A 14145-nucleotide genomic window follows, 5' to 3' on the forward strand; every position below is an offset into this window, starting at 1 on the left:
TTTGCAGGAACATACTATGACTACCGCATCTGTCGACTGAGAGTGCCTGGATATACTGAATCTTCAATATGAATGTGAATTTCAGAACATTCATCCAATCAAATTTATTTGATTATTATCCTATAAAGACGAATGAATTGGATTAAATGGCTACTAGACGAAAGCAGTGAGCATATTCTGTTGTGAAGGTGTGCTTAATTTGAATCTGTATTTAGTTGAGAACAATAAATTCATAACGTACAAATATTACTACCTATTATATTCAAAAAGAAGCCCTGTTGCAGTAAAGCCTGTTCAATTTTTAGCCAAAATAACCAATCAGAGAATAATTTTTTTCAAAGAGTCTTCTCTGATTAGTCTTTTGGAATTTAATCGTGATACAATCTACATTTAAGTTCACAATTTAACAGGCTTTTGTGCAACCGGGTTTAAGACATTCAAGTGAGTTTGTGTAAAGAGGAAGTTTATGGAATATTTTAAAAATCTAGATTGCCTGGTTTCAAAAGACTGTGTAGAGCTAGTTGTCAAGAATGTGATATTTTCTGTAATAAATTGTTGACTGTCATTATTTTATTGCTTTTATTACTTCCATAATTGTTAATTTGGTCCATAGCTCAGTTCAATGTTTCTGTTTCTCTGACTATCAAACAACACAAAAAAACCTCTTTTGATTTATTAATAGCCTACTACTTACTAAACTTTGTATTAATTAGCTAGGTAATTTTAGTAGGTGAAAAGTAAAATAATTTTGTCAGAGAAATAGTAGGACAATAGATTTAGTACTTATCATGTGTTAACTTACTTTTATTTTACTTATTTACTCTTCGGTCCTATGTCCGAGGAGTCGTCATAAATCTTTATAATTATTATGTGTATTATTGAAATTATTTTTCAAGAATAAGGCCTAAGTCACATTGAAATACGCTGGCGTAGTACTGACTTTGCCATTTCCACACCGCTCCTATATAAACATAAAGTAGAGAACTTAACAAACACTGTCACAAAGTGAATTTTGTGACGAAAGGATAATCGTTATTTGATATAGGATTCTGTTAATTTTCTTTATTTCAGTGAAGGAATAGGGTCGACAATCGAATTATTCTATTAGGCTTGGAGTCGAGCGTATACATTATCATCATGGGCGACAACCCTGCTAATTATCATCAGCGGATTCATCCTAACCAGAAATTTCCAGATCTTGTTTACGAGTTTGAGGGTCCGATTATCTAACATTGCAGCAGCAGCAGCTATCATAGTCATTCTCATCATAGGTGATAGTGATCTATCTGTTTGAGTGAGGATCGCTGTCCTGTAATTTCAGGAGTAAAAATTGTTTACCTGTTAATTTCTATAGAAATTAGCAATATTGTCATCATTAATCCACCCTTATCATCAGCATTAGTGGAGTCATTCTTTGTCACATGACAGTGGCGTGAAGTTTTTCTTAGTTTCCTATTAGCGTCTCTCTCTTCCCCTTTGCCTCCCGTTTTTCCACGGACCCTGCACTGCTAGGAGCAGACCCGTTGTCGAGTTAGTTGTTCGGTGATCGGGAGTGTGAACGGGTCGTGTTCTCCTCTCAACGTTTCCGGTAATAGTTTACTATAGAGAAATTATTATATTTGTGTGTTTGTTCAAGTAGAATATTGCGGGTCGAGTTCCGGACAACTCGAAGATAGATCTCCTTGGATAGATAGATAGATTTAGATAGATTTTCCTTCGGATTTTCTTTCTTGATAGTTATTTCTCCCGACTTGTATCACTTGGGTTGTGCGAGTTATCCTTGGTTAGAAACCTGGAGGGATCTTAAGTTTGCCGTAGCAAACAGTCAAGTGGGAAATTTAACTAAAGTCCGAGATAAATTACTTTTAACATGAAGAGGAGAAACCCATTTCTCCCTCCACAGTTTGTAGCTTTGACACAGACGGACATTCTGCGCACAATTGGATGCGCCGTGACATTTTGCTTCATGTTCTTGTGATGAAAACATCTCTGTAACATAAACAAACAATATACCTGCTGACCAGTAGGTACTTGGAACATTGCCAGCAATAGTTTGGAGGGGGGTGTTGCCGCGTAGCGTTACAAAGCTCTCACTCAAACACAAAAGAAGGAGAATGCTGCTAGGTAGTGGGAGTGATTAGTGGAGGATAGAGCATCGGACCTTTCCGTCTTCGAGAAAGAGCCGTGTTGAAAGTAATTTATCTCGCACTTTTGGCTTTATTCGGCTCGATAACAGTAGGCTCCGAATCGTTCGCGGATTGTAGCGGATTTTTAGAGTTCTTAGGGTGTGCAAGGCTAAAAATAAACTTTCTACTCGTGATATTTTCAAAGTTTTTGATTTGTAAACTTATCATTAAGCTATCAAAATGAGAAAGTTTTCTTAGGAAAACATTTTTTTCCGATTGAATGAAAAAAAAAAGTTTTTTTCCGATCATTACTTTTGAGATATGAGCGCCTGAAGTTTGAATTTTTGGGACAGAACATTTTAAATTCGGTAAGATAAATCCATTAGATTCAGAGGATGGATTCTTCATGGTATTGTTGATCTAGTAAAACAAAAATTTTCTAAAAATATCAATTTTTGTAAAAGTTATTCAATTTACCAAAAATAACTCAACAAAAAGTTATTTTAGTAAATTTAATAACTATCTTGAAAATGGATATTTTGAGGAAATTTTTGTTTTACTAGATGAACAAACCATGAAGAATCTATCCTTTGAATCTCATGGATTTATCTCTTACCGAATTTGAAATGTTCTGTCCCAAAAATTCAAACTTTAGGCGCTCATATCTCAAAAAGTAATGATCGGAAAAAATGTTTTCCTGAGAAAACTTTTTCATTTTGATAGCTTAATGATATACAAATCGAAAAACTTTGAAAAATATCAGGAGTAGAAAGTTTATTTTTAGTCTTTGCACAGCCTTAATTTGTAAGGCTCTACTCTGTCGCTTCTCGACATTTTCAGTTATAATACGGGAATTGAGAATCGGTTCTTAATTCTCCGTATTAGGATTCACAGTGATTCAGGTAACTGTATGTTAGGACTGGTCGCTTGTAGGTGTTTCCTTCCCTGTAGTAAGGGGGCCTTCCTTTTAAGAGTAACTTTTCTCAATCAATTTTTATTTTTGTAGTGAAATCTCTGATCCTTTTAAGAGTAATTTTCCTGGTTAGGTTTTATTCTTGTAGGGAAATTCCTGTCCTTTTTAAGAATAGTTTCTCTCAATTAGTTTTTATTCTTGTAGGGAAATCCCTGTCTTTTTTAAGAATGGTTTTTCTCAATTAGTTTTTATTCTTGTGGGGAAATCCCTATTCTTTTTAAAAGTAATTTTCCTGATTAGAATTCATTCTTGTGGGGGGATCTCTGTCATTGTTAGGGATCATTTTTCCTAGTTAACTTTCATCCTTGTAGGAAAACTCCTATTCTTTGAGAGTAAATTTTCCTTGTTTAACTTTCATATTGTAGGGTGGTCCCTGTATTTATTTTTGTATAGTAGTTTTGGATTAGCTATAATTCCTATTAGGAAAATCCCGTTCTTTTTCCTAGAGAACTCAGGTGCAGCTTCAGTTCGTCCCCGTCGAAGTCGTCAGACTGCGACAAACTTCCTCTCACTTTCTCTAAACTTTTCCCGAGACAAGAAGTTCCGGACTGCTTGTTTCCCTATTTAAAATCCTATTTACTTTAGGATCTCAGTTACAGACTCGAGATCGACCCAGTTGCGGTCTTCAGACCCGCGAAACATTTATAAAAATAATCTGGTGTGGCGTAATCACACAACTTTCCTTGCCGTTATGAAAATTGATTACCTGACGCTAGTGCTCCCGCGCATCTCAAGTCTACTTATAAACAAAGATCTGAGCCAGCTGGTGACAGGACAATAACGCTGGATACACACGAGATCTGCTATCTCTTCATAGTGAATGATTCAATAGAATCAACAAATTGAATAATCATATTTTCTCAAATTTCAAGCTAATTATCAATTTTAGGTGGAAATGTTACTGAACATTAATTGTAGAGATCTTCATGCTCAATCTTTTCCATTAACATTTTGTATCTGAAGCCTGATAATTGGAAATCTAAATCAAACATTGCATAGATGGGGCGGAGCTCCTAAATTTTTACAGATATGGGACTTGTGGCAGTTGATATAGCTTATCAATGACTATTTTAGGTATGAATTTGATCAAAATCGTTAAAGCCATTTTCGAGAAAATCGCGAAAAACCCTGTTTTTGACAACATTTTAGCCGCTATCTTGAATTGCATTTGATCGAAATTGTTCATGTCGGATCCTTATAGTAGAGTAAGGACCTTAAGTTCCAAATTTCAAGTCATTACGTTAATTGGGAGATGATATCTCGTGTACACAGACGCACATACACTCATACAACACACATACACACACACACACACACACATACAGACCAATACCCAAAAATACTTTTTTGGACTCAGGGGACCTTGAAACGTTTAGAAATTTGGGTACCTTAATTTTTTCGGAAAGCAATACTTTCCTTACCTATGGTAATAGGGCAAGGAAAGTAAAAATCCTATTTTCCTGAGATCGCAGTTCCAGACTGAAGTTCGTTTTCGTCGCAGTCATCAGTTAGACAATTAGGAAAAACTCCCTTATAACTTTTCCTGAAATAGGAGTCTTTGACTCGATATTTTCTTGGGGAAAAATCCTTTCTTACCTTGACATCAACATACTTTTGTCTTCCCGATATTATCCACAGACTGTGTCTGTGAGATCCCTTCTATCCTCTCATAATAATTGTCGACATACTGACTATTAATTTAAGAGAGTTTCGGACGATTGAGAGTGATTTGAATTCCCTTAAGGGCTGTTACAGATTAGCCTTAATAACCGTCGCGCAGTTGTTAGTCAGTCGCGGAAATCCTGGTTAGCAGTTTCAGAATTGCTAAAGATCCTTTCGCAGCTACAGGCTCGCGATTCAGAAATCCTATACCTAAAATCCTATTCTCTATACCTTAAATACCCCATCGTTAAAACTTATACCCCACATTTGGCTAGCAGTTTCAGCTTGCTGAGCGACAGGTCGCAATTCCCAGATTGCGAATTATTGAATAAACTCCCGTTTGTTGTAGAGAAGAATAATTCCATTATTAAATCTCTGTTCCCTGAACCCTATAACCTATTCTCTATACCTTATACCCTGTACCCTATACCTCACACACTTTACCATTAATGTTAATTCAATACCGGGTGCACAGATCTAGTCTGTCCGCCGTCAATCCGCAGTTGGTTCAGACTGCGTACTACCTTTATAAATAAAATGATTTCTAGGGATCTGATATCCGGATCCGTCTCCTGGTATAGGGTTATCGTAATCTCCCTTAACACCTACCGTGTATTCCAAAGGCCGAGGGCCGAATCGGCGAGCAACGGCACGGGCAAATACTCTTCCTTGAAGCTAAATACATCGCGACAAAAACAGAGGGTAAAGAATCAGGATAGGGGGAGAAGTGTAGGTCCGGTATCTCCACCTGTCAGTATGGCTACTGACCCCGACCCATATCCGGCTGAAGCTAGTCCGCGTTGTAGCAATACTTCGCAAATATTAGATAACCTAGGGGGGTGGAATAGTCGTATCTAATAACACCTATATCTGAAAAAAAAATAGAAAAATACATTAGAAACTTGAAGAGAGAAACACTCTAAAACTTGGAGCGTCCGAACTTGTGAAAAAACGTAGTAAAACGGTCTTTCTTGGGCTTAATTTTGCATCCTTTCATTTTCTAAGAATTGATAAGTATAATAATTAGAACTATTTCGAGCCTAATTTTCAAGGAGAACATTTTTTTCCAACACAGAATTACGAGGTTGAGTGGTAGAAAGGACTTGAAAGTCCTAACTCTGTCTAATAAAGATTTTTTCATTTCATTATACCTACGGTACATAAGCTTTCAGCAGATTTCTAAATCAAGGAATCAGGAGGCAATTTTTTTCACGATTAGGTTAATGATTGAAAATAATATTGTAAGGACTAAGTAACTTACGAAATCGGAAAAATTTTTAAATTCATTTATTTCAACCTTTTATTTATTTTAATACCTAAATACCAATTTTATTGCTAGAGTTATAAATGTTCTAATCAGCTTTCAAGTCATTACAAGATTTCAAATTTACCGGCACTGCAATATGGCTTCCAGGTTGAGTTTCAGTGAGAGTCGCCAGAATGCGCTGATCTATCAATTCATCATCATCTGATTATCAGAAACCAGAGAAAAGGGTGTTATCATGATTAAAATAACTATTTCTTCATTATATCTGTGCAAAATTACAAATATTATCTCTCATTAAGCGATTGATTTGATAGCAGAAAAATAACAAAATGGAATTGTGTTTTTATTTAATGAAACTTGTGGGGTTTGTTTTGAAGTTCTCCCAATTGTGAGGTTATGTTCATAATTTAGTTTCCAACAGATGAATGTGTTTTGAATTCTATTTTCAACAGAGAAACTTGCAAATAATGTTCAAAATTTATTTAATTATATTATAACAGTGGATTCATCCATTACTGACTCCAAAAGTGATATTTATGTCAGGCCTACGAGGTACACAATCTAACCTATCGTCTGCGATACTAGAAACATTTTTTATCAATGAGAACCAAAAGTTATTTGCTGAGTTTTGTTTGCATAGTAGGCACTACTCTTTTACTTCTTCTATTTGGCGATCAGAGGCCGTCCATTCAAAGCATTGTTACCGAAACTCATAAACAACTAACTAATAATTTGCGCACTTTCAAGGTAAGATTGAAGGCTATTTAGCATTGGAATGATATTTATTCAGCAGCTTTCTCTAAGTGTCAAAATTAAATTTATTATTTATTAAAACACACAATCCTTTCTGCCAAATGAGTAGCTAACTTGATGAGACGCATTAAAAACAATTGGTTTTGGTTTCCAAGCGATAACGTTGAGACAAGTGACTTATTGTATAGATGTTTGCTTCACCATTCTTTATTAATAAGTGAAAAAAAGTATCATCATAGCCAATAAATAAACTAATCAGGATCCTTAATTTTCTCATGTTATTCATGTAGTGGAGCGACGAAGAAAGTACCTGGAGTGTTTGAATCTTGCATCATGCATGTATCTAAATGTCCTATCTAAATGTAACTTTCTTCTACCTTTACCTTTGCCATTGTCAAAGATGTCCAAAGACACTGACCTTAGTCTTACGCTCGATAAAATTCATTAGCAATTAATAAATTTTTCTAAACAGCTGATACTCTCACTCAGCGGTCAGGGTTTTGCCCTTGCTGGGTGGTGCCATGTAATTTTAATTTATTTGTAAAATAGCATAATATTATAATCTAGAATATTTCTTTTGTAAGTTTTTATTTTGTATTTTGTTTTTATGGGCAATAAAGATCTTTAAAAAAATCTCCAAATGTTGAGATTAGACTCACACACTACACAATTGCAGTCGCCCTTTTATTCTTTCCAGTTAAAATGTATTTCACTACTTATTTTCTATTTGGCGATAGAAGAGAGTGGTAGCTCCATATTGGTTTGCTCAACACTGCCAAAAAACCTGCAAGAATGTCCCATAAAAATTTCAGCATTTCCTGTCACGTGGTACAAAACTATAAAATAATGTAGGTAATAAGTTGGAAAGTAAATTGTCAGGTCCACATAATTTATTAAAAACAATCGGTTTTGGTTTCTAAGCGACAACGTTGAGACAAGTGAACTTATTGTAATAGAGGTTTGCTTCACCATTCTCTTTTAATAAGTGAAAAAAATCATCATCGCCAATAAATAAACTAATCAGGATTTTTATCTAGGTCATTAATTTCTTTATTAAAAAGTTTAATTAAAAGCCAAACTCAAGTTTCAATGCACTAAGGCATCATATTCAGTGGTCTTTTTTGGTTTAACCATTGAAAATGATGCCAGTGCATTGAAAATTCAGTTTGGCTCAAATAAATTATGTGGAACTGGCAATATCTTTCTTATTTCACCTACCATGGAGAAATTCCACAATATCTCTGTTCATAGTGTAAAATACTGTAACTTGATTCTGGAACGATCCTCGTAAATAAAATAATTTTGTTTTCTCTACTTTTGTTTTATGGCCTTTTTTAAAGCTCCTGTTATTCTCGGTAACCCTTTTGTACGTTTGAAAAATTGTTTCATACCTTATACCGTACCTTCTTTTTCATCCATTACAAACATTGTAAGATCGATGGTGTTAAGTTGTTTAAATACGTTTCTTGAATTATTTTTGTTTGTTTTTGTAGGATAACTTGAAAGTGGTGGAAGAGAAACGTCTGGAGGCGGATGCCGAATACCTCGCCTACCTAGGATTGGCACAGCGGGACCCACGGCTCTACCCCCAGGCGGTGTGGACCAACACCTCTCTGCCTGTGGTCGTCACCTATGTGCGGGACGGCCAAGCGGAGCATGGAGTTGGTCTCATCAGAAATGTGGCCCACTATCTTCCCAATCATACGGTCATTGTCTACAACCTGGGCTTAGGCCGGTATCAGCTGCAACTGGTGAGTAGTTCAATACATCCAGGTTTGAGTAAGTCAAGATATCAGTAGGTCAGTTGCAATGGTAAGGGAACATGGCTGCAATGGTAAAGCGGAGCATATCTGCAATTCGTGAGTTGTTCACTACGTCCAGTTCCTGTTTTGACCAGTTTTTGTACTGAAAGAAAGGGCAAGTTGAGCCATTCTGTAAGTCCAGATTTCGCATTTCTCAGTTGCAAGCTGATACACAGTCAGCTACAGTCCGAGAGATATTTTTTTTACACGCCTCTTTCTCGAAGACAGAGAGGACCGATGCTCTTTCCTAAACTAATCACTCCCTCTACCCAACACCCCCACCCCCCCCCACAGCATCCAATTTTGCGCAGCATGCTCCTCCCCACTACTCTGTCCATGCTACTAACTGTGCCAGGAGAAATCAGTTTTCCCTCTTCATCTGCAAAGTAATATCTGTCGGATTATAGCTACATCGTTTAAATATAGAAATTGTTCATTTTTCTGTGTATTTAAATAGGGGCTAAAATACACTAAAAGAGGTTTTTTTATTGTCTCATCAAATTTCAGTTATGATAGGCCTACATGATTTTGAACCGCCTTGACGAGCTGAGAAGAATGAGCTGTAGTACAAGGAGATCTGATCATTCTTTCAAAAGATATTATAAGTGTTTAAAGTTTTGATCCTTGACGTATCCTTATGACGTACCCCCCACTAGGAAATACTTAAATTAAATGTTTCTAACGGGTGATTCTCATAGAAAATAAACCCTAGTGAGATGATTTCAGCCGAAATATGTTTTTTTTTTTTTTGTTAGGAAGGCCTTGAAAAGGTCTTATAATGAAAAATTTGTATTTTGGCTGTAGGACATAATTTTCTATTTCTGGGTGTATTCCCCCTCCCGCCACTACTGAATTCGAAAATTCCTAAGGAATCCTGTTCCTAATGAATTGTTCTTTCACGTGATGTGTGGTATTTTATCTATACTAGAAAAATATCCAAGTTGTATAGGTAGAAGTGGTAGGTTTGCATAATTTTGAAAACCCCTTAAAAAACCCTTTTTTTGAAAATTCGTAGCTCCGGATCAAAAAATGGTAGAATCCTGCGCGACCACTGAGTTTTATTCTCTTTGAGAATGATTTTTCTTGAGAAACTCAAGGTTTACGTGATAAAATGGGAAAATTGAAAAAAGTCCGAGATTTGGGGGTTTTGGGGGTGAAGCCGCCCTCTGGCGTGTCAGAAAATTCAAATTCGAATTCAGCGCCCCAAAATACATATAGAACCGTCGAGAAAATTCTTTCGGGACTGTTTCCTGAAAAACGACCATTTGACATACAATAAATCCCCACAAATTCGATCAATAGTCGGTGAAGTTTTCGAATAATTGATCGAGTTATCTGTGATAGATGGTTTTAAATTATACGCTATATACATAGGTAGACAACATTTTCTATATTGTACTACAATGAGCATCCATTTGTTACAGGCAAATATAACAATGAAGTATTGAAAATATGAGCAGGATTTCCTATTATTATGAGCAAAATACAGTAGGGGCAAGAATTATTTGTTGATAATTCCTGAAAGGGGACAGCCAAGAAGTCTGAACTGCCGAGTTATGGAACCAAGTTAGCAGGAAATTTTAATTATATGAATAATATTGTCAAATCTGAATCCAACTGATTCTAGCTTCTAAAAAAGACAAAATATGAGTTATAGCTATATGACTTGTAACTGTATCAATAACTGAATATGCTACAACCCAGATTGCAATCTAATTAGCCTATACCTTATTATCGGAATGAAGAATTCTGTTCCTTTAAAGCTTCAAGTCACATCTCACCATTTTCTCGAGGATATATGGCGGGATGCACACCGGAGAAACGCATTTCGTGAAGCCCTCTTTCATGAAACTTGTTTCATGCAATCCGTTTCACTCGCGCATGCATAAAAAAGAAACGTTCCCTGCTTAATCTTATCAGTCGATTGCGAGCAACTTTCGTTTCACGTTTCCTGAAACTTTTTACGAAACGCGTTTCTCCGGTGTGCATATCCCGCCTAACACTATAGAAAATTAAATTTAGAGAAAATCTAGCTGTATCATTTGCTTTTCATCACCTGGTTCTATAATATTGTTACTATTATTTGTTTCAGCTCCAACTGCACTGCAACAATAGTCACTGCGTAGTGATTAATTTTGATCTGAACGCCTTTCCGTCATTCGTATCTGACGAAAAACTTCACGCTTTCCGACCTCTTATCATTCAGGTACGTTGAAAATAAAAGTAAATTAATTATGCCTAATCCACACGCTGGCCTAGTGGCTTGCCAACTCGCTGGTAAGCTTGGCCACGTTGGTCTTGCCATGCACACTGCAATGTGGCCATCCGTGGATGCTCGGCTAGCCATTCGCCTTCGCTCGACAAAACTCGGAGCGATGGCAATCGAAGGCCAGTGAAGGCAAGCGCCGACAAACCACCCATCCACACTCTCTCGCTCGTCGACGTTTGTACGCATTGGGCGATAGTGTGGATGCGGCATAACGGGATAACCCATGACTGTCATTTGAAACTATGATAATCGTTATGCGATGCTCATATAAGGATATAATTTCGTTTATAGTGAGGTCCACGTTATAATGGCAGTGGAGAAAGATGGCTGATACCGGTATATCTGATGAAATATTAACTGTTCATTCTTAAAAGCAGATACATAGCAGAAAGCAGATTCTCGACTGATATTATAACGTGGACCTCACTATAGTCTCTTCGTACAAAATAAATACATTTAAAAATTTTACTTTCCTTGCCATAGGTAAGAAAAGTATTGCTTTACGAAAAAAATTAAGGTACCCCAATTTCCAATTTCTATACGTTTCAAGGTCTCCTGAGTCCAAGAAAGTGGTTTTTTGGTATTGGTCTCTGTGTGTGTGTGTGTGTGTGTGTGTGTGTGGGTGTTGTGTGTGTGTGTGTTTGTGTGTGTGTGTACACGATATCTCATCTCCAATTATCGAATGACTTGAAATTTGGAACTTAAGGTCCTTACACTATGAGAATCCGACACGAACAATTTCGATCAAATGCAATTCAAGATGGCGGCTAAAATGACAAAAATACTGTCAAAAACAGGGGTTTTCGAGATTTTCTCGAAAACGGCTCCAACGATTCTGATCAAATTTATACCTAAAATAGTCATTGATAAGCTCTATCAACTGCCACAAGTCTCATATCTGTAAAAATTTCAGGAGCTCCGACCCATCCATGCAAAGTTTGATTTTAGATTCCCAATTATCAGGCTTCAGATACAATTTAAACAAAAAAAATCAAGTGGAAAAGATTGATCATGAAAATCTCTACGATTAATGTTCAGTAGCATTTTCACCTAAAATTAAAAATAAGATCAAAATTTGAGAAAATGTGATTATTCAATTGCAAACTGTTGGCAACTGTTGATTCTATTAAATAATTCACTATGAAGAGATAGCAGACCTCGTGTGTCTACAGCGTTATTGTCACCAGCTGGCTGAGATCTTTGAATAGTAGAGATTTGAATTGAGATGCGCGGGAACACTAGCGTCAGGCGATCAATTTTCATAACGGTAAGGAAAGTTGTGTGAGTGCGCCACACCATTTTTTCCAATTCAGAATAGAATTTGATGATATCCTCGACACATTATATTATTATATAGTGAGTTATAATTTTCAAAACTGAGAATAATGTTTATTATTGAAAATGTATTAAGATATATTATGTATTGTTCCTGAATTCATGAATAAACTCCTCTGGATGTGTTGTCCAACATCCGGAGAAATTATAATTATTAGAAGGCACTGGCAAGGCATAGTACAATCGGCAACGTTGTTCTCCTATTTTTCTTCACTGTTATAATAACGTGGACCTAACTACAGTCTTTTTATCCAAAATAAATGAATGAATATCCAAATTTGTTCAATTCAGGACGCATTAACCGTCTATAGAAGATAGTGGCAAGACAGAGAACGCCCAACTCTGCTCCCTTATCTTCCTTCACTGTCATAACATGGACCTCACTGTTCAGTGATCCGTGGTCTAGTGGATAGAGTGCTTACGTTGCAGCTTAGTGATCCCGCTCATCACCAAAAGTTTTTGAACAGGTCACTCCCGTGTTACCGCATGGGCACGTAAAACTGTCGGTCCCGGCTGAAGTATGACAGTTGTAAGGCTCATTTACGGTTTAAATGATATATTCAGGCGAGGTGGAACTTCCTTCAGGAAGTCATACGAATATTATTATTATTATCACTAAAACGTGCTACTTGGATATATACTTCGAGAATGAAGGAAAAAGGAAAGAAAAGCAATTATTATTATTATCACTAAAACATGCTACTTGGATATATCCACACAGCAGATAACGCCGAATTCAGTTTGAAACCAAATAGATGAAAGTAGTTTATTAACCGTGTCTTTTCATTCGAACTAAATAGATTTGCAAATTTGAAACCTGGCGCTTTTGATTTAAAGAGGCACTGAACCGCGCAAAACCATCATAACGTGGACCTCACTGCAGTATTACATCAGATATACCGGTATCAGCTATCCTTATAGAAGGCACAAAATCGGCAATGCTGTTCTCCTATCTTTCTTCACTGCCATCACAACTTGGACCTCATTAAAACATGTCACTTGGATATTCACTCTGTCAAATTCAGTTTGAAATCAAATAAATGAAAATAATTAACTGTGTCTTTTAATTAAAAATAAATGAATACATTTGCAAATTTGTTGATTTCAGGGCGCGTTAAATTTAATTTCGCCGAATTCAGTTTGAAATAAAATAAATGAAAGTAATTAACTGTGTCTTTCCATTCTAAATAGATACATTTCCAAATTTGAAACATGGCGCTTTTGATTTCAGGACGCACTGAACCGCGCCGGCGCTATACTCTTCCTAGAATGCGACCAACGCCTCGTGACGTCATCGGTCGGCCAGCTGACGGAGGCTGTGACGTCATCAGGCGTGGTGACGTGGGCCACCCAGCATGCTGTGACGTCACTCACGCATCCGCGTATGTTCGACTACTTCTCGGCCAGCGACCGGCGGGAGGCCTTCTACTTTCTGCCGATGGTTGACGTCTCACATATACTGCTATACAACACTGAGCAAGTCCACTTCAAGGTCATGCTGCCCTGGGTACAGTGTGCGCTCATCCGGGATTGTATTATACCTATCGGTGAGTCAATGAATTTATGCTTTAAAGAATGGAAAGCTGAAATTTATTTATATTGGTTCTTATGGTAGCGTTCATACAGTGGCAGACTGACGTGTGAAAACTTCCATAATGCCGCATCTACAAGTTGACCGAACGAATGCCAATGTCGGCCAGAGCCAATGGGCCGTATGAATAAAGTTGAGCATTTGCTTATACTCCTAAAATATTGATCATATGCCTCATTTTCTATGAATAAACGTGAGCAAAACCGTTTGCTCATGTTCATCAAAAAAAAAAAAAAAAATACTTTTGCTCAAAAGTAAAGCTTATGCTCAAAATTGTATGGATAAACTAGAGCATTTGCTCAACTTTTGAAGCAAATGCTTCAAAAAAGGTGAGTCTAGTCTAGAGCAGCTTTTCACCTTTCTCTCA

The 14145-nt window shown here is 36.7% G+C and overlaps 3 protein-coding genes across 3 annotated transcripts in view; 2 read left to right on the plus strand and 1 right to left on the minus strand.

Moving 5' to 3' along the window:
- LOC120350073 (ribonuclease inhibitor-like) overlaps positions 1-14145 on the minus strand; it is a 137094-nt gene that overhangs the window by 79576 nt on the left and 43373 nt on the right. The gene's annotated exons all lie outside the window — the stretch shown is intronic.
- Positions 1-14145, plus strand: part of LOC111062274 (beta-alanine-activating enzyme-like) — a 176345-nt gene that overhangs the window by 38322 nt on the left and 123878 nt on the right. The window lies entirely within an intron of this gene.
- Positions 6209-14145, plus strand: part of LOC111047891 — a 29463-nt gene continuing 21526 nt past the window's right edge. Inside the window, exons 1-4 of the mRNA XM_039422211.1 lie at positions 6209-6775; positions 8275-8532; positions 10676-10789; positions 13419-13734. Coding sequence (XP_039278145.1) covers positions 6629-6775; positions 8275-8532; positions 10676-10789; positions 13419-13734 — 835 coding nt within the window. The 5' untranslated portion in view covers positions 6209-6628. The remainder of the gene's footprint in view (positions 6776-8274; positions 8533-10675; positions 10790-13418; positions 13735-14145) is intronic.

This window comes from Nilaparvata lugens, chromosome 2 (genome assembly GCF_014356525.2).
Source record: "Nilaparvata lugens isolate BPH chromosome 2, ASM1435652v1, whole genome shotgun sequence".
Classification (NCBI taxonomy): domain Eukaryota; kingdom Metazoa; phylum Arthropoda; class Insecta; order Hemiptera; family Delphacidae; genus Nilaparvata; species Nilaparvata lugens.